The following is a 21,976-nucleotide window of genomic DNA, read 5'->3' on the forward strand; positions in this document are numbered from 1 at the left end:
GATTGAATTCTGATTATATCCAGTATTAATTGAGTGGTGTATTGATATCGTACCCTCGATATTGTTATTGTCAGATTGAGTATTGACAGGCTTTGAGTTCGAGACTTCGACAGGGTCAGAATATCAGAAAGAAATATATAAATTAATGTAAAGTTGGGATTGCACAACTCAAGGGAGGTTTGACTCGAGTTTCCCTAAATCACATACTTAGTTTATTACATTGATATTTGTAATTGATGAGATTGATGTTTGTTGTCTATTGATTTATAGCCACTGCATGTATTGACTACTGAGTCGTTTAGTCATTGGCTGATTCGCCTAGTCACCGGCTGATTCGTCTGGTTATTGGCTGATTCGTCTAGTTATTGACTGATTCATCTAAACTTTGGCCGATTCGCTTAATTACTGGCTGATTCGTCTAGTTATTGGCTGATTCGCTTAATTCTTGACTGATTCGTCAATTCTGCGGTTGTTTCGCCCAGACACTGGATATATGAATTATATCGATGCCGTGTAGGAATTGATTCATTCCTATCGACTGAGATTTAATATAATTATCAATATCCAGACATCAGGATCCCTAGGTTAGAGTTGAGTCTAGTCTGAGACGACGCATTGTTTGAGTCGAGTCTGAGTCTGAGTTTGATTCATTGCTTGATATTGATTTATGTTTCTGATTTGATACATGTTCTGAATATTTATTATATCTTTTTGTATATGTTTTATATGATTGCATGTATACATTGTTTATACTGGGATTTATTCTCACCGGAGTTATCCGGCTGTTGTCTTGTTTTGTATGTGTGCATGAAAACAAGTGGGGTTGGATCAGGGTCAAGAAGAGGATGAGAGAAGACAGTTAGCGTGGAGATCCGGACTTAGGAGTACATATGTTACATCACCTGAGATAGTGTGAAGAAACAGTAGATATGATGATTTACGTTTGTACAGGACTTGTACTTAGATCTGAATAGTGATCTTATAAATGAGATAAGACTTATTTCATATGCTGCATACTCTTGTATTTTAAAAAAAAAAAAAATAGACCATGTTTATTTTTAATTGATTAATTATTCCTAGAAAGTGATTAAGAATTGAATTAAGTTCGGGTACCCACAGGTATGTGCTTCGAATATCAAGTCGGACAACTGCTTCTCATAATACAATGAGACAATCAGTAGTAACATAGCATGAAGGTATTACGTTGGTGAACTGAAAAATACCTGAATTTTATAACAAGTTAGAGCAGAGCAGTACAAGGAAAATACATGAAGATAAATGAAAGTAATATATGGACGGTTAGAGATGTTTGAAGGACTCACTTCTTGAATGAAATAACAAAATTCAGGTCGCGCTGTTTCTAGTGCAAATCATTTGCACCCCTGCATAAGCAGGCATGAGAAATAATCTATTGACCAATTAATCTTACGTCTTCACACAATATAATTATGTATAAACTCACTCATACTAAAATTATTTTCTTACGTTAGACACTCTTCGTTCTAGACTTATCGAATTTTCATTAAAATAGAAAAACCCAAACAGTAAAAATAAGTCCCAACAAATTCTTGATGCGAATGACAAGACCACACATCCATTTTTTTTCCCAATATTTGGATTGAGTTTTGTAATTACTTGGAAATAAAATATATATGTAATTCGTATATTTTAATTTATTATTTTGTATTATAAATATGTTATTTATTTCATGAGTCGAGCCGTTTTTGTTTGATTAAATTTATTTTAATAAAAAATAATCTTAACATGCATTCAACTAACTTTTCATATATAATTAATATTTCTTTGCATGTAATGCGTGTTTATAGAGTTAGACTAATTATTTAAACATAACAATATTTTATTTCAAAATAATGATTTTTTCGTATATTGTAATCCAAAAAAAAAATCAACGTTTCAAATTCGAGTAATAAAACTGTAATCGAATGTTTTTTAATGATTTTCGGGGAAAAAAACCTTAAACTCCGTTAGTAGTCCAACCACCCAAAGCTCCATCCCTGCAGTTTGAACAAAGACTCTTCGTTCTATATATCTCTCTCTCTCTGAATATATATAAATATATATATATGTATGTATAAATATATATATATGTATATATGTATGTATAAATATATATATATGTATGTATATATTTTTATATGTATGTATGTACACGTAAACTATTATGTTGCGCATATACATACATCGATACATACACCAAAAACACTTGCACTAGCAATTCTACAATTGGATTATTCCTACTCGATTTCAATCCCTAATCTTACATTTAACTTTTGTTTTTTTAACGCTCACATGAGTCACATCTCAATTTCTCCTCTTCGGCTTCGAATTTCCTCTACTGAATCCTCAATTCAAGTTATATTGTGAAAAACCCTAGCTTTTGGGTTTTGTTGATTTGATCCTTAGCCTAAATCTTGAACTCCTGAAGTTCAAATTCAGGGCTCATTGTCTGAAACAGATTTGGAAATTTCTGGAGTAACGGTGTTTTACCTTTATCGGGTATTGTTTCGATTGGTTTCTTTTACTTGCTGAAGATTGGAAATGTAATATTTTTGTTAGTAATAGTTCACGTGATCCTTTTTTGATTGGCTCCGTTTAATTTACGTGATAGTTTAAATGAATGTGGGTTCGCGAAGAAGTAGAGGTGGTGCAGTTTACTTGTTTATGTTAAAGTGACGGATTCAAGGTTCTTGAACTTTGTGGGCGGTGGAGGGAGGGGGGCGAGAGAGAGAATCAGTGGCTTTCCTTTTCGTTATATATGTTTTCAGTGCTCCATGTTTCTGGGGCAATTCGGAGTTGGGGCCGGAGATATAGCATGAATTTACTTGACTTTCAGGTGGTTGATATCTTTTGCATTAACCGTTGTGTTTCGGTTAGAGGAAAATATAATGTTATTTGTCGCCATAATAAATTCCGAGCTTAACTTCATGTGGTGTTTCCACTGATCAAAACTGAAATAAAGAAGCCTTGGTTTTGTCTTCTTATATTCATATTTGAAGCATATTCTGTAATATGTTACATACCAGAGTGATTAGTTATGAAGTATTTAAATTTATTTATCAAGAAGGAATTTCCTTCGGACTTGGTGTAGCCAGTAGCAAGCAGTTAGATTAACAAATAAGAATTTAGAAAGCATTTTGATGCGTCGATTTGTTCATGGTGTCCCCATTTAGTTGGCCAATTTATGTTTTTTAAATCTTTTTTTTGGTTAACAAGACAACTTTCTCGTATTCAATGAATCCTCCTTTTATAATTTTCTATTTTCTCCATCCGAAGGATATATAATTCAATGATCCTCCAACACATTAGCTTGATGTTAAAATCGCTCATCCTGATATCAGACTTTTAGCGTATATGCTATGAATTTTTATGCCCGTGCATCAGTCAAATGCTATAGGGAAGAGACTGTATTATATATTTTATATTAATATAAAACTACTATTTTTATCAATATCTATGTTTTGACGCCCATGTTTTTTCTGCGCGTTCCATCAGCATTTCCCTTTATATTTTCTTATAAGTTCTGTCACGACTTTGCTCTCAAATATCCTACGTTCTGAAGAAAGTACTATCACAGATTGTGCAGCACATATTTTGTTGCAGCTCGATGCTGGTGGCAGCATGCAGATAATTGTTGCAAGAGATGCAAAGGTATCATTCTGGTAGCTGCACCAGTGCAGTTAATAGCAGTGCAATCAGTGGGATACAAGCAAGGGAAACGTCCCGTGCTGATTCATCTGCAGTCCCTCCCAACTTTTCTCTGAATTCAAGGTAACTAATTCTATAATTACATCAAGAATCTTCACGTGCATGGATTTACATATGTGTAGTGAAGTCTCAGTTGACAATTGCTGAAAGTTGGATAAACGACTGCATCATTGTTGTTAGGCTGTCATGTCGAAGTCGAACACATAGCATTTTCGGTAGCTATAATTGTTCTCATCGGCGATGACAGGTTTCTATTTGATTCAATTAAAATTTTTGGTGTACAAGTAATGAGTTTCTGATTCTTTAAATGTTTTTCCCTCCAAGCAAGTGGCATTTCTTTAGATTATTGTGACTTATTCCGGTATTGGGATATTATAAAACCTGATGGAAAACTTAAAAACACACCCCAAAATTTACGCACACAGCATGGCCATGCTACCTAAAACACATAGACAAGTGTTTGACATATTTCTTATGCAACAAACAAAGGCATCACAAAGCTCTTGTTTGCTGTTTGCCCTTCTCAAGACTTTGGCGCATCATGTGTTGCCTGGTACCCCAAGTTGAACAGTACTAAATTGTGTGAAATAGATACTAAAGAATATTAAATATTTAAGTATCAGTGATCCAATTATGGGACATGTTTTTCTTGACCATTAAGAAAAGTTTTTGGTTGTCGCCAGATTTGGAATGTTTAAGCTGCTGCATCCTCGGATTGTGACACATGTTTATACCGTTCTTAATTCTTATATTCCTGTTTTTGTGTGCAAATACACTCAATTTGCTTATCAGTTTCCTATTTGTGTATGCTACTAAATGTTTGAAGTGTGCATTGTAGAATTTTTAGAATCTCCATGCGCATGGTAGGGTTTGCGCATATCTTAATTTGGTAAGCAGTGGGTATTAGATTAGTTAACTTTGTTACTTTATTTGAGAAAATTGAATGATATTTTATCGTCCTTAATGCTATTTTCCCTTTTGACGGTTTGACTTGAGTCAGAGGTGTGCTTTAGGTTTGTTGTATTTACCGTTAATAACAATTATTCATCATATTAAATATTTTTCCATTTGTGCACATATTCCCATTGAATCCTTATATCTGTCTTAATAGCTGTTTTTAGTTTGAAAATGCTTCACGCTTTATGTTGTTACTAAAATATTTGGATATCGCCTTGTCTGAAATTGGAAAATCTATCTTTTATACGTGGTAACTATTGTAGTAGTTGTGGTGACTCGAGAAGGGTTGCGTAGAAAGGATGAGTTTCCAATGGTGGTGGGAGTTTTTCTTGTTGATTAATTGTTCTCGCCTTTATTTAAAAAGCAGATGCTGCTATGGTTTTGCCTTTTCTTAGTGACGCGTGATCCAAATGCATGCCAGCAGACTCTGGCATGTTTGCTATGGAAGCAATACCTGGTTAACTCACACTTTCATATCTAAGTATCGGAAGTTTATGTTCAAACAAATGTAATGGAGTTGATCTGGCGGTTTACCTGGTAGAGGTGACATGTCAAAGTCACATCTTAAGTTTGATAATTCTTTCTGTGTGAGTATTGGCTGGTGAAGTCACGACTTTTATCAAGTCATTTATTTCACCATGAATAAGATGTTTATTTTTTTTATAGGCGCTCATCACAACTTGCACCTTATAGGTTGAGGTGTGATAAAGAACAATTGAATTCACGGTAAGTTCCAAGTAACATGGCTTCTTTTCAGTAACTCCTCACATTTCCAATTTTGCATGGGCAAATAATTTTTTTGCTTCTTTTTTCCTTTTCTCTATATGTAACTGCTGACTTAGAACATCAGAAAGACCATTATGCTTTATATTTATTGTCCTCATCCTGTTTTATATTCCAAGGATTGTTTCCAAGTTTGTGTACAATGTTTTGCTATTGTCGTTATCTTACTTAGTCTTTATTTGATATTTATAGTCTTGGGCCACCTGACTTCCATCCACAATCTCCAAATCGTCCTGAGGAGGCACTTACCAGGGAGTATGTGCAATCTGGTTACAGAGAGACGGTTGAAGGACTCGATGTAATTCTTGCAACTCCTTTGCTCACATTTAGGCTCTCCTTGTTTTTTTCTTCATTTATACTTACATTTAGTTTCTGCGGTTGAACTGAATCAGGAAGCCAGAGAAATTTCACTATCACAGGTTGCTGCTTTTACAAAGTCTATTATCGTTAAAAGCAAAGAGGTAATGAAATAAAATATGAACAAGAAGGAACGCCTTATTGTTTGGTATATGCAATGACCTGATGAGCACGCTTGTTATTTGCTTTCATATGGTAATTTCGGTTGGATTGAATTTATATGCAGACCATTAGAAAATGTCACAGAGCCATCAACGAGTCTCGTGCTCAAAAGCGCAAGGTGTTTCACTTCTTCCCCACTCATCCTCAAAGTGGACAGACAAATCTTTTTCCATTTCATTTAATACAATAATTTTACAAATATGTGCTTTTTGTGATCTGTGCAGGCTGGCCAAGTTTATGGTGTTCCACTTTCTGGTGCATTATTAACGAAGTCTGGCATCTTCCCTGAGCAAAGATCATATGGGGAGGACATCCGGAAGAAATGGATTGAGGTTTGTATGCTTTATTTAATGTGTGAAATTGCTGAATGTTTTGATTTATTCATTCTATTCTTATCCTGTAAAATGTTCTCTAATTTTGGATGGCACTGTTGCGAACATGGATATTATTTTAGTTGAAAAATATGGAAGCAAGAATTTAATGATCAAACTTTTGCTAGCAAGTACTTCACAACATTTGGGCAAATTGAGCATCTGTATGATTTGCGATTTACTTGTATGACTGCTTTTATTCTATTCTGGTTAAAGAACAAAATTGTATTCGCTTGAATTATTCGGTGCATCATGCATTGCTCTTGAATGGAAAGGTCCTATTGATTATTGAACTCTTTCATGACTTCAAAATATGCTTTATAGCATGGCGCTCAAGACACCCAAAGGCTGAAAGATGCCCTTGTAGTTGGTGCATGATGCTTCAATACGCTTTATACTTAGCCCCATTGGTGCATATGATAGGAGCTGTGATATACATTCCCAAAATTAGATTATGCTCGTGTTGTTGATTTCTAGTTTTATGGGTGATGAATTTTCTTTTCTAGCATTATCATTATAAAATTGCTGTGTGTTGAGGTTCAAATATTGATAATTAGTATTGATCCACAGGAGACATTAAATTTAAACCCGAGACATTTCAAGTCTCCATCTTTTTTATTTTCTACTTGTTTAGATTAGCACCATACCATTCTATCTAAGTGTGTTGGTCAGTTAGCTATGTACTTTTGTAGCTTGTTGTCTTGCGCATGATGTTAGTCTTGGGAGTGATGGAGATTTAAGTAGGACTTTCTGGCAGACTAGGCCTCCTTTCTCTAATGTTACTTACTGCTGATTCTATTTCACCGTGTATCAAATTACCCGGGAACTTCTTAAATGCTTATAATTGAACTTCCTGGTTTGTTTATCCATGCATATGTTTTTAATTGTTAAACCTTGTTTGCAAGTATTAATTATATGATGATATTATGTGTTTCTTTTCCACTGCCTAGTTATGCTTCATGTGATTTTGAAATGTCAAGCAAAGCAGTTTTGATATAACATTTGAGCCCTTTTCCAGGGTTTATCTCAACCACATAAAAGATTGCGCCTGTTGGCTGACCATGTTCCTCATGGTTATAGAAAGAAATCACTTTTTGAAGTTCTTATTAGAAATAACATTCCATTACTGAGAGCAACTTGGTTCATCAAAATAACCTACCTTAATCAGGTATGGATTCTTGTTAAGGGAAATAATAATTGCAAGAATTTTCTTTTACTTAGTCGTCTTTTACGACATTGAAAAATGGGATATGGTTTAATCATGAAGGTTCGCCCGAACTCTTCCAATAGCTCTTCAGGGTTGCATGACAAAATCCATCTGACACGTTCGGATCAATGGACAAAAGATGTTATTGAATATTTGCAGCTTCTCTTGGATGAATTTATTACAAGAAACAATTCTCATTCATCTGTAAACTTTCGTGATCGGTCATCACAAATGGTGTATGCTGGGTCAGCACAGCAAATTTCATCACTCATGGATGGCGAGGAACCTTCTCTCTATACAAAATGGTGGTACATGGTTAGGATTATTCATTGGCATCACACCGAAGGACTGCTTGACCCTTCTCTTATTATTGATTGGGTCCTCAATCAACTACAGGTATAGCTCCTTCCCTGTTTGTTTTCGATGTTTGGGAAATATTTACCACCTATATTTGGCTCGTGTTGAATTTGTTTTCTTCTGGGTTTTAATGTGTTAAATCATGTTACTGCAGGAAAAGGAATTGCTAGGTGTCCTGCAGTTGTTATTGCCCATAATATATGGTGTGATAGAAACAGTTGTTTTATCTCAGATTTATGTGCGCACTTTGGTGGGGATAGCTGTTCACTTCATCCGAGAGCCTTCTCCTGGAGGTTCTGATCTTGTCGAGAATTCTCGGCAGGCATATACTCTTTCTGCTGTTGTTGAGATGCTTCGATATTTAATCTTAGCTGTACCCGATTCTTTTGTTGCATTGGATTGTTTCCCTTTGCCAACGAGTGTGATAAGTCATATGGTAAATTATGGAAGTTACTTATCAAGAATAACCAAAGATGCTGGAAAGCTGAGGGATGGGAAAATTGAAGTTGCTAGAGTTCATAAAGACACAAATCCAGAAGTTCGCGTGGAATCCTTTTCCTTTTATAGTATTGTGTCATCTATTAAAAAACGTGCCGAGACCCTATCTAGAACTGCCAGACCAAATCATCCTGGTCATAATGCGGCTAAAGACTTGCAGATATTGGATCAAGCTCTCTTGCATGGAGATATTGGAGTTTCTTACAAGCTGGTCTTTGAAAATCTTTGGGATGGACCTGTTGCTGAACGATGGCTGGCAGAAGTGAGTCCCTGTTTGCATATGTCACTGAAATATATTGGTGCAGTGAATTCATCATTACTCTGTTCTGTTTTCTTCATTTGTGAGTGGGCAACTTGTGAATTTCGGGATTTTCGCACTGTGCCTCCTTGTGGATTGAAATTCTCTGGTAGAAAAGACTTCTCTCAGATATTTTTGGCTATACGACTTCTAAAATTAAAGGCGAGTAATATGCACAAATATCATTGCTGCGATCAGACAAGAAAAGATTTTTTGGGTAGTTTTGAGAGCCCTGGTCCTTTGCACGATGTTATTGTGTGTTGGATTGATCAACATGAAGTACATAATGGAGAAGGTTTTAAGCGGCTGCAACTTTTGTTAAGAGAATGTATGGTGTCTGGTATTTTTAGCCCCCAGGTGTATGTCAGGCAGCTGATTGTAAGTGGAATAATGGATGGGAATGGTCCTATGGCTGACCTGGAAAGGCGTAAGAGACACTACAAAATCTTAAAACAGTTGCCAGCTCCCTATGTACAGGAAGTTTTAAAAGAAGCTGATATTGTTGAATCACCTGAAATTTTGGAGGCAATGAATGTGTACTCGAATGAACGCCGACTGGTACTTTATAGGCTATCAGGATACAATAAAACTACAGCTGGTCTAAACAGTTCTGGAAAGAAAAGAAAGGATCGCCGTGGTTCTCGAGTTGGAAATGTTTCGTCATCTTCTATCGATCAGTGTTTTCAGGGATCATCCTATATATCAACCACAAAGGTCGACAATGATACTAAGCTAGAAGAATTAAAGGCTTCTATCTCTGCACTATTGCAATTTCCAACTTCATTCTTGAAAGAAGCTGGAGTTGATGATTCTCGAGGTAGTTCACAGAAACCGGTTGCGGCAAATAGTAAATCAGATCCCACTGAAGAAATAGCCGGATGTGAAGAATGCAGGAGAGTGAAGAGACAAAAATTGAACGAGGAACAGAGCTGGTACATACAGTCAAATTCAGCGGATGAAGAAGAATTATGGTGGGTTAGAAAGGGTCTGAAATTTACAGATACATATAAAGCAGAACCACCTCCCAAGCCTGTCAAGTTGGCATCAAGGGGTAGGCAGAAATCTGGACGTAAAACTCAAAGTCTTTCACAGTTAGCTGCTGCCCGAATTGAAGGTAGCCAGGGAGCATCCACGAGCCATGTGAGTGAAAGTAGGATAGGGTGCCCGTACCATAGAACTGGTTTTGATGATGTGGCAAAATCAGTTGCTGGGACCAGAAAAACACACTCTGTAGATGTTGTTTCAATAGGAAAACTGCTGAAGCAGATGCGATTTCTAGAGAAAAGGACAATGGCTGTATGGTTGATATCTTCTGTAAAGCAGCTTATAGAAGAGGCTGAAAAGTCTACCACCAAGATTGGTCAACATGGTAGGACTTTTCAGGCTGCTGAAGATCGATGTTCCACTCGATGGAGGCTTGGTGAAGATGAACTATCAGCAATTTTATACATCATGGATGTTTGTAATGAATTAGTTTCAACAACAAGATTTCTGTTTTGGTTGTTGCAAAAAGTTCCTGGCAATGCTAGTTCTACCGCCACAACTCATGGAAGAAATATTCCGATGCTTACTAGAGCGATGGAATACCATGCTTGTGAAGTGGGGGAGGCTTTTCTTTTATCATCCATACGCAGGTTTCCTTTGGATTTCCGTGCTTTTTTTCTTCCTATTTTTTAATTGCTCTATAAACGTTTTATACTTTTTTAGAACTCTGTAGACCATGAATTAAGGTCAGCCGGAAAAACCTCTGTTTGCCATTAAGCATTCAAATGAATCGGGACTTATTGTTTTTTTCAGTAGTATTTCCAAATGATTTACCAGCTTAAGATGGTGGTCTCTGTGACTAAATATTTTATAATCGTGATGGTTTTGTCTCGACTCTAGCCATTCAAAATTTCAAGGAATTTTTTAGGACTGGCTTATTTTGAGGAAATTAGTGAAGCTTTTACGTTGGGGTCACAGGTGTGTTGGAATTGGAGATGGAAGTAGCTTCGTTAAGAGAAAACAACTAAAATTAAGAGGAAACCTGTTTGAATTGTGAAGTTGGAGGTATTGGTTGGTGTTTGCATTAACGTAACCCTGCTTATGCCTTAGCCTCAAATCCATATATTTTTTTCAGAGTCCCATTGGAGGAAATTATTCTTCGTTTACTTGCTTTCCATTTCTGAGAAACCAAATCTAGTGTTTAAGAAGATTACACAACTCCTATTTTGAAAGCTGAAGGAGTGAGAATGAAGTAGTTGTTCAGGAAGGGTACATCTTTTTCAGCAGCAAGTTGTACAATATTTGTAATGTGGGTTTCATCTTTATTTTTTTACTTTTAAATATCCCGTGAGATGTATTTATAAATCATTGTGAAATCGTTTTTTAATTCAATATTATTACTCCTTCAAACAAACGGCTATATTTGTTTCTCATCGTTCACTCTACTTCCTTTTTGAAAGAAAGTCTTTCTTCATTGTCTATGTGGCTACAGTAATTGATGTCTCCGTTCTACTTCCTTTTTGAAAATAAAGTCATTCTTCATTGTCTGTGGCTACAGTCATTGATCTTTCTCCATCTCACCGATTTATTTATTCCTCTGGTTCAGGTATGAGAATATAATTGTTGCGGCCGATCTTATACCTGAAACCTTGTCTGCCACAATGGATCGTAGTGCTTCTGTCTTGGCATCTAATGGCCGGCTTTCTGGATCACCAACTTTAGCTTATGCACGTTATCTTTTGAGAAAGTATAGCAATGTAGGTAGTGTCCTTGAATGGGAGAAGACCTTTAAATCTTCTTGTGATAAAAGACTTGGTTCTGAACTTGAATCTGGAAGATCTTTAGAAGGGGACTTTAGTTTCCCCCTTGGAGTCCCCAATGGTGTGGAAGATCTTGATGATTATTTCCGGCAAAAGATAACTGGTGTTCGACTATCTAGAGTTGGGTTGAGTATGAAAGAGATTGCACAAAGAATTATAAATGAATCTTCTCACTACTTTTACAACAAAGATAGAAAGTCTTTTGGACCTGGGACAAACAAGAATCCTAGCCTGGAGAAGTGGGATGATGGCCATAAGATAGCTCAACAATTAGTGATGGGCTTGATGGACTGCATGAGACAAACTGGTGGAGCTGCACAGGAAGGTGACCCTTCACTGGTGTCATCTGCTATTGCAGCAATTGTTAATAACGTTGGACAATCGATTGCTAGAATTCCTGATCTAGGGGCTAACAATAATCACTTAAATGCTCCTTCCTCTTCTAGTCCACTACATGTTGCTCGACGGCTTTTACGTGTACATATCACATGCCTATGCATATTGAAGGAAGCACTCGGGGACCGTCAAAGCCGGGTATTTGAGGTTGCTCTTGCTACAGAAGCTTCCTCAGTTCTCGTGCAAGCTTTTGCCCCTGGAAAAGCTCCTCGTAGCCATATTCAGCTATCTCCTGAGGCCCATGATTTTGACGCAAATTTAACCAATGAAAATGCAAACCATTTTAGTAAAGGGATTCTTGGAAGAACTGCGAAAACGACGGCTGCTGTTTCTGCACTCATTATTGGAGCAATTCTTCAAGGAGTTGCTAGCCTGGAGAGAATGGTTTCCCTCTTCAAATTGAAGGAAGGGCTGGATCTAATTCAGTTTGCAAGGAGTTTGAAATCCAATGCGAATGGAAATGCACGCTCGACGGGTGTTTCAAAGGTGGAAAATTTGACTGAAGTTTCTGTCAACTGGTTTAGGGTGCTTGTGGGGAACTGCAGAACTGTTTCAGATGGATTCGTTGTTGAGCTCTTGGGTGAAGCCTCAATTGTAGCCCTTTCCAGAATGCAACGGACATTACCTGTGAACTTGGTTTTTCCTCCAGCCTTTTCCATATTTTCATTTGTGATATGGAGACCCATCCTGGATGTTAGCATTGGAGTACGTGAAGATCTTCATCAGCTTTATCAATCCATGTCTGTCACTATGAGTGATGCCATAAAGCACCTGCCTTTTCGTGATATATGTCTTAGGGACACTTGTGGGTTATATAATCTCATATCTGCGGATACCCTTGTCTCTGAATTTGTGTCTGTGCTAGAATCTATTGGTTCAGACATAAGTTTGAAATTCGCTGCCTTGGTCCCTCTCCGTCCTAGGCTTTTTCTCGATGCCCTCATAGATTGTAAAATGCCGCAGCCTGTAATCAAATTGGATGATGGGAGTTGGATCTCTGGTCAAGGTGAGTTGAAAAAACTTTGTGCTGACAATGTGAAAAAGCTTATGAGCAAACTTATACATGTTTTGGATACACTTCAACCTGCTAGATTTCATTGGCAGTGGGTTGAACTCAGGCTTCTGCTAAATGAACAGGCTATCAATGAAAAGATGGAAAATGACATCCCCTTGATGGAGGCTATAAGATCTTTCTCATCTGGTTCTGATAAACATGCTGCTTCTGAGAATGAGAGCAATTTTGTTCAAATCATCCTCACCAGGTTATTGGTCAGGCCTGATGCTGCACCCTTATTCTCGGAGGTTGTCCATCTTTTGGGGAAGTCACTGGAGGATTCAATGCTCTCACAGGCAAAATGGTTGTTGAGAGGCTGGGAAGTTCTGTATGGGAAAAAATCAATTCGACAGAAAGTAATAAATATTGCTGCTGAGCTGAAAGAACCCTGTATGAAGCCCCAGTTCTGGAGGCCATGGGGATGGTGCCCTTCTGATTCAAATCCAGTGATCAAAAGAGCAGAAAAATGGAAATCTGAAGCTGGCGCCCTTGAAGAAGGAGAAGTGGTAGATGATGGATCTGACTTTAATCAGTTTGGAAAAGGACCTGGTATTTTGGATGTTGAAGGCTTTATTGTCAGTCAGCAGCACGTGACTGAGACAGCTCTCATTGAACTAGTTCTCCCATGTTTGGATCAAGGCTCTGATGATTTGCGTAGTAATTTTGCAAGTGAAATGATCAAGCAGATGAGTAATATTGAACAACAAATAAATGCAGTTACTCGTGGCATTGGAAAGCAAGCTTCAGTGCCCATTCCTGCAATAGGAAGTCCTGCAAATAAAAGTAGCACCCGGAAGAGTGCTAAAAGTGGCAGTCCTGGAATATCTAGACAATCAACTGGATCAGCCGATACTGTTCCACCTTCTCCCGCGGCATTGCGAGCCTCCTTGACGTTGCGATTGCAGTTCCTTCTCAGATTACTGCCTCTTATTTGCAGTGACAGGTAATATTAGTTTTTATTTGTTTTGAAATTTGAATAGAAAATAAAAATGTAGTGTAGAAAGGATGCAACAGAACCCAGGATTTACATAGGTCGGTCATAAAGGCTCACATCCACTGTGCAATGCATGCTGGATGTGCTCAGCATTGATGAAGTGGGTGACCCTTGATTTTCCAATTTCCATTCTGAAACAATTGTGTTCTGTGGGTAGACTTTGATTTTTCATGTATTTTCGGTAAAACTATGTTTTTCTTGCTTATTTGCATGGCTAATTATCTAACTAGATCTCCAACGTTATTTTTTCAGGGAGCCTTCAGGTCGTAATATGAGATATGCCCTTGCTCCAGTGATTTTACGCCTCCTTGGAAGCAGGGTTGTGCATGAAGATGCCGGTCATTTTGTTAATCCTTCTCTGGTTTCATCTAAAAGAGATGTCGACTCTTTTATGGAGATTTCATCAACTGCTGCTGTACTTCTGTCTGGGGATAGTTTATTTGATTGTTTACTCTTAGTGCTACATGTGCTACTGAGCAGCCACCAACCAAGCTGGTTGAGGTTGAAGTCTGAATCGAAGTTTATTGAATGCAGTAAGGAGTATGCTGTTTTTGATCGTGAAGCGGCTCAAAGCATGCAGGTACGCCATTATTTAACCTACCAATTATTTAGTGTTCGTTCTGCTTTCCCTCCAATTGTTAATTGTGTTCAAGTGCTAGGGAAGCAAATGCATTGAGTGGAACTGATGCTACTGTATTTTTATTCATATTTGTGTTTGAAACTCTGCCCGAAACCCAAAGAAGACTTATTTGTGCTCGAACTTGGCTTGACTCAGATTTCGGATTCAAGCTTGATTTGTTATGACTATATCCATAATTATTGAGAAGTAAAACTTGAAATATTGCTCGTTCTATCTTAAATATGTTATTTATTATTCATAATTAATAAGTATATGAAAGCCGCAAGCTATTGAAGCTGTCAAAGTCGGTTAACAAATATATCATAAAATAACAGGGCTTGATTCAAGTTGAATAATTTAGAGTACAAATTGGGTAAATTTGAGTTAGCTTGATTCATTGTCACTACTGTTGAGACCTACTGTTTTCTTGTATTGCAAGCTTATCTCAACAGGTCACTATAATTCGTGGGTCGAATATTTATGTATTATAAGAGTTACAACTCATGTCCTAGGACGGTAAGCCTTCTTTGTCTTGTATTGATGCAGAATGACTTGGATCGCATGGAATTACCACAGGCCATTCGGTGGCGCATTCAAACTGCCATGCCAATTCTTCATCCCTCTGTTGAATGTTCAATCTCTTGCCAACCCCCATCAGTTCCATCCGATACTGTTGCTTTTCTACAGCCCAGCCATCCAGTAACAATGATAAATCGTAGTAATCCAAACCCACCTCAGAGGAATACAGTCTTGCCAAGTCGTTCTGCCCCAAATGTGAAGTCCAATCTGCAGTCATTGCACCAAGACCTTGAAATGGAGATTGACAGATGGATCCTGTTAGAGGATGGAGCTGGATCAAGCCAGCCTTCGGCCGGCTCTGCTGTAATCAGTGGCACTGATCATACTAACTTAAAGGCGTCCAATTGGCTCAGGGGGGCAGTGAGAATGAGGAGGACAGATCTCACGTATATTGGAACAATAGATGAAGACAGCTGATTCAACTAAAAATCATTTTTGAATTGTTTTGCGAGAAAGTTTCCCCAGGTCGCCAACTGAGAGACCCCTCATGTTTCACACACATCTTCCGGCCATGGCCCTCAGGGTGTGAGAGGGGGGTGTTGGGGCGTGGCATTGGTGGCCCACCCACCCGGGTGCTGCTGCAAGGCTCCTTGTTAATGGGGGCGGCGGCATCTGAATTATTACATTTTCCTGGATTTCCTGGGTATGGGATTTCGGGTACTGCTCATCACTAACCCTTTGTCTTTCATGATTCTGAACTGTAATTCTTGCCACAATTCAGAGGTGGTTGTATATATATAGATAAGGGTTTTCCTTTTCTTTGAGCTGAGTCTAATGTATACCAGTATAATTTGTAGCTTCTTCCGTACTCAGCTATATTTTGCTACAATTAGTCTCTTAGTTAAGAATTGTGGCTTCTTGATGATCTCTCTGTTTGATTTGATGCTCGTGTGTCCAGTACGGGTTGGATATGTATCTGAAAACTCTCACAATCTCGTAAGTTTAGGGAGAGAAACATGAATTTAACTTTTGCACTGCAGTTATGAGCAACCAGATGAGTTTTGAAACGTGAGCACGAGACGGAAGCAACAAAATACAGAAGGTCCTAACAACCTCCTGTGCAAAAGTATGAAATCTGGCAGGGAAGCATCGAGAAATGGGCAGCGGGGTACGTGAAACTTGTACTTTGCATCGTTTGTACTAAATCTCCCTTGAGCAAAGCGCCATCAAATAAAGCATAACTATAGATGCAGGAAAAAGGACCAATCTTTAGGCTCGCACCACTTAAGGCACATAAATGATCAAATGACACATGAATGATCAAAGGATAAAATCCACGTCAAATTTTTATGAGTTGCCGTCATAAAAAGGTACCTCTGAAGCCATATGTAATGCTCACATTTCATATAGGTCAAGAGTTTTTTGACCAATTATAAAGTGAAGCATCCTATCTTTCGAAAATCGACTCTGTAGAGGTGGACCAGATCCAAGCGACATTGACCCTCTAGAGTCTAGACCAAACACTATCAATCTTCAATGTGGTTCGTGTATTCAACTCGAGATCATCGTTCGAGTTTTACCATAAGAGTTTTGCTGCGTTTCATTTTTTGTGGATCGTTATCAGTCTTAAGTAATCATTCTTGAAATCAATTCAATTCGGTTTCAAAAAGATTTTGAGCTCCTCTTTAGCACACGAACTTACCTCGCAGAAGATCATTATGACATGTAGAGAAGATTGTCCACACGTACACAAAATTAATAGTTATATCAGTGCATTGCCAGGGCTAGTTTTGAAAAAAAATTATTATTGTCAACCAGTAAATACTCATCTTCTTACTGAGAATTGGAGTAAAGAATGAAAAATGGGTACATTCAACTCGCCTGCGATTCATGAATTTAAACGATTCGGGATTATTATAAGAGATGACAGTAAAACATGAGATTCCAGTGCACGAAAAGGTTAAAAAATGAAAGAAGAAGCTAATATTTTCTCTGATATACGTATATATCTCTGATATTCTCATGTTCTTTAAGGGTCTTTCATTCAAGATGTCACTCTTGTTTGAAGATGACGACTTAAAAATCTGTGAGGTGATTGCCTCCCTCGATGGATTAGACCAAGCACGGGTTTCCAGTTCCTTGCTCTTGTTTTGTCATGGTCTTATGATCTACATAAAGAACATCCTCAATCCAGGCAACAATGTTGAATGCTAAGCTTTCTAATACTCTGGAATAGCTTTCCAACACTGCTTGTCCTATATCCTGCAGTAGCATATTCAAACATCAAGCATGAAATCAATTTTCGAGTTAAGGAATCGAGAACATTCATATCACTTTCCAGTACGTGCCTTGTTGTATTGGATTTTACTGGAATCCAATGTAGTTTGTGAAAGTCCAGGATATCTTTGCTTCAAACAGAAAAGTAAGGTATTTGCCCTGTCTGCTAAAAGATGATTCTTGTCACATCGATCTATGTCGGATACGAGATCCTTAACCACACCCCAGGATGATTTCGAGTGAGCCACCCACATTTTACGACGCCATGTGTACATAGAGGCTTCGATCTTGTCTGCCAGTTCTAGGGCTTCACGTTCCGAGTTTATGCCGAGTGAGTCAAGAAGATGATCAGCCGAAAACTTCCGTGTGTTGTACATATAGTTGTAGATTGTATCTCCTATGCTTGCTTTCCCGCTCTAGAATCACATTAACAGACAAAATAAACTAGTTTTACAGAAGTTTCTACTTTCCCTTTAGCACGACCGTTTAGAGTTTCGTCTCAAATTTACCTTAGGAAGAGAATCCAAATATGGTTCTGGAACCTGCATTTCAGCAATAATGCCGGTGTTTATAGCCATTGCAGCCTTGTGAATTTGGTTAGCAAAATCGCACTTTTGTCTTAAATGTTTCTTGGATTTTTCAGATAGCCCTTCTGGTGAAATACAAGGAACAGGCAACCACCATTTTCCTTCTTTTCGTAGAGGCCGAGGTTGAAGTATTCTTCTAAAAGACCCCGAATGTGCCGAGTTTCCTGATATCCTGCCCTGATCTGCATACCAGAACTCAGTATCCTCAAAACTGTCCAATATATCCTGTCTCATGCCAAAAATTTCACTTCATTATTCATCTCTCTCGGAAAAAAGGAAAAAGAAAATTTCCCTAGCGTATACACTCATATTTTTTGCTCGCCTAGGAAATGAAGATGGAGGGAACTTTTTTTCTTACTAGGAGCATTGCGTCAAGTTTTTTTAATGCAGGAAGGTTGATGTAAATGTCTGGTCTTGGCCTGCTTGTCATCACCTGTAAGCAGCATTTTCTTGATTTGCTAAAAGAAAGAAAATGGTCTAAAAATGGGGAAAAAGAATGAATTTCACCTCCAAAGTAGTCCCATCTTTTAAATTCTGCAGTGTTGGACTAAATTCTACTATATGATCACAGACAGATAACAGGCAATTCATTTCTCTCTTCCACATCAACTTCTTCTCAAGATTCAAAGGCTCTAATCTTTGATGCTGACCAAATATCGAAGCTGCATCGTAACAAAGTTATATTGAGATCAGACTAAAATTATGGATAAAATGTAGTAGAAAGAACTCGTTATGTGTTTCCCGGTGATCCATAGTCGTCGGATCATTTTCAAGTGCCACATGACATTCAGAAGCGCTGTATATGATCCAGTGGTTATAAGGACACCTAGATCAGTACTCTATTTTCAAGATTTACCGTAGAAGTTGGTTATGGCATTTGAGATGGTGAGAGCAATGGACTCCCCTTTACCACTCCCAGACATATCTTCCCCTAGCAATAGCTTGGCGAATCTCTCCTTCATCAATTCAAAATCTGTAAATTCCAAAAGCTCCAGCTCATGCACACTTGTCATGTGATCAAAACACACTGGTGATTTCAACGAAAATTTATACGAGAAAGAGAAATACTTCACCTAAACCTTGTGTTTCATCGTCCAAACTTCCAAGGTTGTGCTTTCTCACGCTGAATCTTGAAAGTGCCGTTCCATCTGGGGACTTGAGGCCTTTCCAAAAAAGGGGAGAATCTGTCTCAGAAGAGCTAATTTCATCGGCCAGACCGGAGAATGCTGACGTCTCTGAATCAGTCCTGCAGTAGGCGAAAGAATCGCCGCTCAAGATCGAATTACTCGTAATTTCTGTGAATGATTGATCAGCAGAAGATGAAAACTGGAACCCCATATCATCAACCTCATCATACTTTAAAGAGATGCTGTCTATTTCTTGATTTTTTAGCATGTCTATGTCTTGGACAAGAATCTGCAATGCGGAATGTATAATTTGGTTAAGAGCTAGAAAAATCACTTGTTATGGTATATATTACGCAAGATTCTGGCATAAATTCCTACTTAGAAAAAGCAAACAGATAAAATAGGAAAAAAGCTACAAATCCTCCTTAATTCACGAATCACGATCTTTATCAAAAAAAAAAAAGAGCACACGTCATTTTTAACATCAGAACTTGGAATAATTATTCGAAGCATGCACCAAAGTTTCATTGAAAAGTGATCGGGAGATGGATAAAAATGAAATTTGAATTAAAAATTTGTCTACACAAATAGCAAACAGAGAGAGATGCATACTCTTTATATACACTTTTTGAACGGTGGTTACCGTTTGAAATCGAAACAGTTCCCTCTGCTCTGAATTCTTCTGCAAACTTTACCATGAAATAATAGCCTTTATGTTCTTGCAAGAACACTTTACTGTCGGGATCTTGATTCACTAGCTAATGACACAAGAAATATGCAGTACAGTTCTGATCCCATTTGGTAACTTTGATGAACTTTTATTCAAAAAGTCCGAGGAATAACAAGCAACAACTTTAATTCGAAATCGTGGCACGAGCCATGCAATAATCTAGTATATTAGTTGACATTTTGTTAAAAAAAATATATTGTTAGGTTTGTACAATTTTTTTAAATGTTTCTTGACTTTGTATATATTCATTAACATCTAGGGAAGGATGTGTCGGTTAGCTTCAACCATAAAATAAATGCAAGAATCGAGGTTCATTTTTTTCTAGGTATTTGGATATTTAAAGATTTGGATCTTCTGTTGTGGCTGAAAACACAACATCGATGATGTGCTCTTTTCATACGAAATGATCAACTGATTATCTCGTTTCCATCAGCCACAGCATCAGGTGTTGTGTTTCAACTACAGTAGAGGATCCAAATCCGATATTTTAATGATTATATATCAGAGATCAAACAGGGGACTAATTTTTACTTTTAGATTTAATTGGCCAAAAAAACTCTTTGCTGGGAAATAGTAGATAACTCCAAAATTAAAATTTTCGAGAGGAATCTAGGGAAGGAGGATGTTTTGAATTGAAATTAATCTAGTTTTCTGCCTAACTTTTATATATAATTTGATATTTTTTAAATAAACAAACGAATATAATGTCAATTTATACATTCAAATATTGCATGTTTTTATGTGTATCAATAAAATAACATAAGCTTTGTCTTTCCTAATACATTGATATTTTCTTTAAATTTTAATTCCGTCTCGTATCGATTACCATATCTTTGATGTAGCCGGACAAAATAAATATTATATAAATTCTAACACCTTTATTTTGTTTTCGTGATAGATAATTTATTTTGGAAAATATTTTTTAAGAAAGTCAAAGAATAACTTTAGTACGATGGAGTGAGTCAAACTTGGCACTCATCATCGTATACACTCATGTAAGCATGGATACAGTGTCACTCACTTATTGGTTGTATAATTTTTCTGTATTTAATCACATTTGATTAGTGAGTGTTACCTCATCGAAACTCACATAAATATACATAGTTATGAATGTGTAGTATATTAAAATTGTGTATATGTATACATATATACATAACATTCACGATAAACTTAGGATAAAGTTTTGTAACATAGTTCATAGGATTAATATATAATTTTCCATGAACTTTGACCTAATATACAATTTGATAGACGTGCACACCATGATTTGACTTAAACGACCTTTGAACGTGCAATAAGTTAGCAAGTCACTACACAATTCAGGTGAGGAGAATCGAAAGAAAAATTCAAGAATTTTATTTAGAAAATTAAACAAAAAAAAAAATTTGTTATTGTTTTTTTGAAAAATAACAGCCGTCTTCCAAAGTCCAAAATTAACAGTGTTCATATGGGTTGTATGATTATTTATCAGCTTTCTAAAAAAATATCAAACTTGAGATAATGATGATTATTTATCAATTTTTCTCTTATCCAGTGTACCAAACTATACTTTAGTAGATAATTCAAAAAAATATTTAACCAAGATTCTTTTTCTATCACATTAACTCAATTTAGAAATGTCTAAACGAGTTGCATTATATTTATCGTATTTTTTTTCTAAACGCCCATTGACAATAATTTCCTCTTTTATCTTATTATTTGGTTTTTATTAAATATGAATAAACATTTACAATCAAACTTCTAAAAAACAAGTTTATTATAATTCTAAATTTGACATTTAGTTTAAACATCCTCATATATTAGATGTCTAAAAACAATAATTAGTCAATAATTGAAAAGGTTTTTTTTTTAAGAGTAAATAAACATTACATTAATGCATAAAATGCCAATAAGAAACAAAATAAGCATTTTAATATGAAAAGGTATAAGCTAAAGAAATAGCATTAAAATATAATTGATTTGCTAAATAGACTTATTTTTACAAAAGAATTTTGCCATGTTTTTAGAATGAATCTCATGTGAGACCGTCTCACAGATCTTAATATGTGAGACGGGTCAACCCTACCCATATTCACAACAAAAAGTAATACTATTAGCATAAAAAGTAATACTTTTCATGGATGACCCAAATAAGATCCGTCTCACAAATATGA

General features: G+C 36.8%; 2 protein-coding genes across 5 annotated transcripts; one reads left to right on the plus strand and one right to left on the minus strand.

Moving 5' to 3' along the window:
* Positions 1 to 2,149: 2,149 nt before the first annotated feature.
* On the plus strand, positions 2,150 to 16,029 carry LOC140826591 (mediator of RNA polymerase II transcription subunit 12-like). Of its 2 annotated transcripts, none has more exons than XM_073189000.1 (13): positions 2,150 to 2,517; positions 3,596 to 3,789; positions 5,350 to 5,409; positions 5,659 to 5,764; positions 5,859 to 5,927; positions 6,050 to 6,103; positions 6,210 to 6,317; positions 7,375 to 7,524; positions 7,624 to 7,959; positions 8,075 to 10,350; positions 11,307 to 13,913; positions 14,217 to 14,544; positions 15,130 to 16,029. In XM_073189000.1, the coding sequence occupies exons 2-13, from the start codon at positions 3,662 to 3,664 to the stop codon at positions 15,577 to 15,579; spliced, it is 6,672 nt and encodes a 2,223-aa protein (XP_073045101.1). In that variant the 5' UTR covers positions 2,150 to 2,517; positions 3,596 to 3,661; the 3' UTR covers positions 15,580 to 16,029. The 2 variants fall into 2 exon arrangements, with proteins under 2 accessions (XP_073045101.1, XP_073045102.1); XM_073189001.1 differs by having other exon boundaries at positions 3,622 to 3,789.
* Positions 16,030 to 16,951: 922 nt separating this feature from the next.
* Positions 16,952 to 19,907, minus strand: LOC140826594 (rop guanine nucleotide exchange factor 3-like). 3 transcript variants are annotated; one of them, XM_073189014.1, is made up of 8 exons: positions 19,565 to 19,668; positions 19,040 to 19,382; positions 18,823 to 18,939; positions 18,474 to 18,628; positions 18,325 to 18,399; positions 17,889 to 18,191; positions 17,451 to 17,795; positions 16,952 to 17,364 (listed from the first exon to the last, which is right to left on the minus strand). In XM_073189014.1, the coding sequence occupies exons 1-8, from the start codon at positions 19,619 to 19,621 to the stop codon at positions 17,215 to 17,217; spliced, it is 1,545 nt and encodes a 514-aa protein (XP_073045115.1). In that variant the 5' UTR covers positions 19,622 to 19,668; the 3' UTR covers positions 16,952 to 17,214. The 3 variants fall into 3 exon arrangements, with proteins under 3 accessions (XP_073045115.1, XP_073045114.1, XP_073045113.1); XM_073189013.1 differs by lacking the exons at positions 16,952 to 17,364; positions 19,565 to 19,668 and adding an exon at positions 19,737 to 19,907 and having other exon boundaries at positions 17,418 to 17,795; XM_073189012.1 differs by lacking the exons at positions 16,952 to 17,364; positions 19,565 to 19,668 and adding an exon at positions 19,706 to 19,907 and having other exon boundaries at positions 17,418 to 17,795.
* Positions 19,908 to 21,976: the final 2,069 nt, after the last annotated feature.

The sequence above is a fragment of the Primulina eburnea genome, chromosome 3 (assembly GCF_022965805.1).
Source record: "Primulina eburnea isolate SZY01 chromosome 3, ASM2296580v1, whole genome shotgun sequence".
NCBI classification, from domain to species: domain Eukaryota; kingdom Viridiplantae; phylum Streptophyta; class Magnoliopsida; order Lamiales; family Gesneriaceae; genus Primulina; species Primulina eburnea.

What these genes read in the sequence shown, in the direction of transcription:
- LOC140826594 (XM_073189014.1), bottom strand. Translation starts at nt 19,621, where the DNA reads ATGAAACTTTGGTGCATGCTTCGAATAATTATTCCAAGTTCTGATGTT. An exon ending in AAGATGGGACTACTTTGGAG is followed by an intron (nt 18,400 to 18,473) that starts GTGAAATTCATT and finishes TGCTGCTTACAG; the next exon opens with GTGATGACAAGCAGGCCAAG. An exon ending in AACTTGACGCAATGCTCCTA is followed by an intron (nt 18,192 to 18,324) that starts GTAAGAAAAAAA and finishes GGCATGAGACAG; the next exon opens with GATATATTGGACAGTTTTGA.
- LOC140826591 (XM_073189000.1), top strand. Translation starts at nt 3,662, where the DNA reads ATGCAAAGGTATCATTCTGGTAGCTGCACCAGTGCAGTTAATAGCAGT. An exon ending in AGACGGTTGAAGGACTCGAT is followed by an intron (nt 5,765 to 5,858) that starts GTAATTCTTGCA and finishes GAACTGAATCAG; the next exon opens with GAAGCCAGAGAAATTTCACT. An exon ending in AAATAACCTACCTTAATCAG is followed by an intron (nt 7,525 to 7,623) that starts GTATGGATTCTT and finishes TTAATCATGAAG; the next exon opens with GTTCGCCCGAACTCTTCCAA.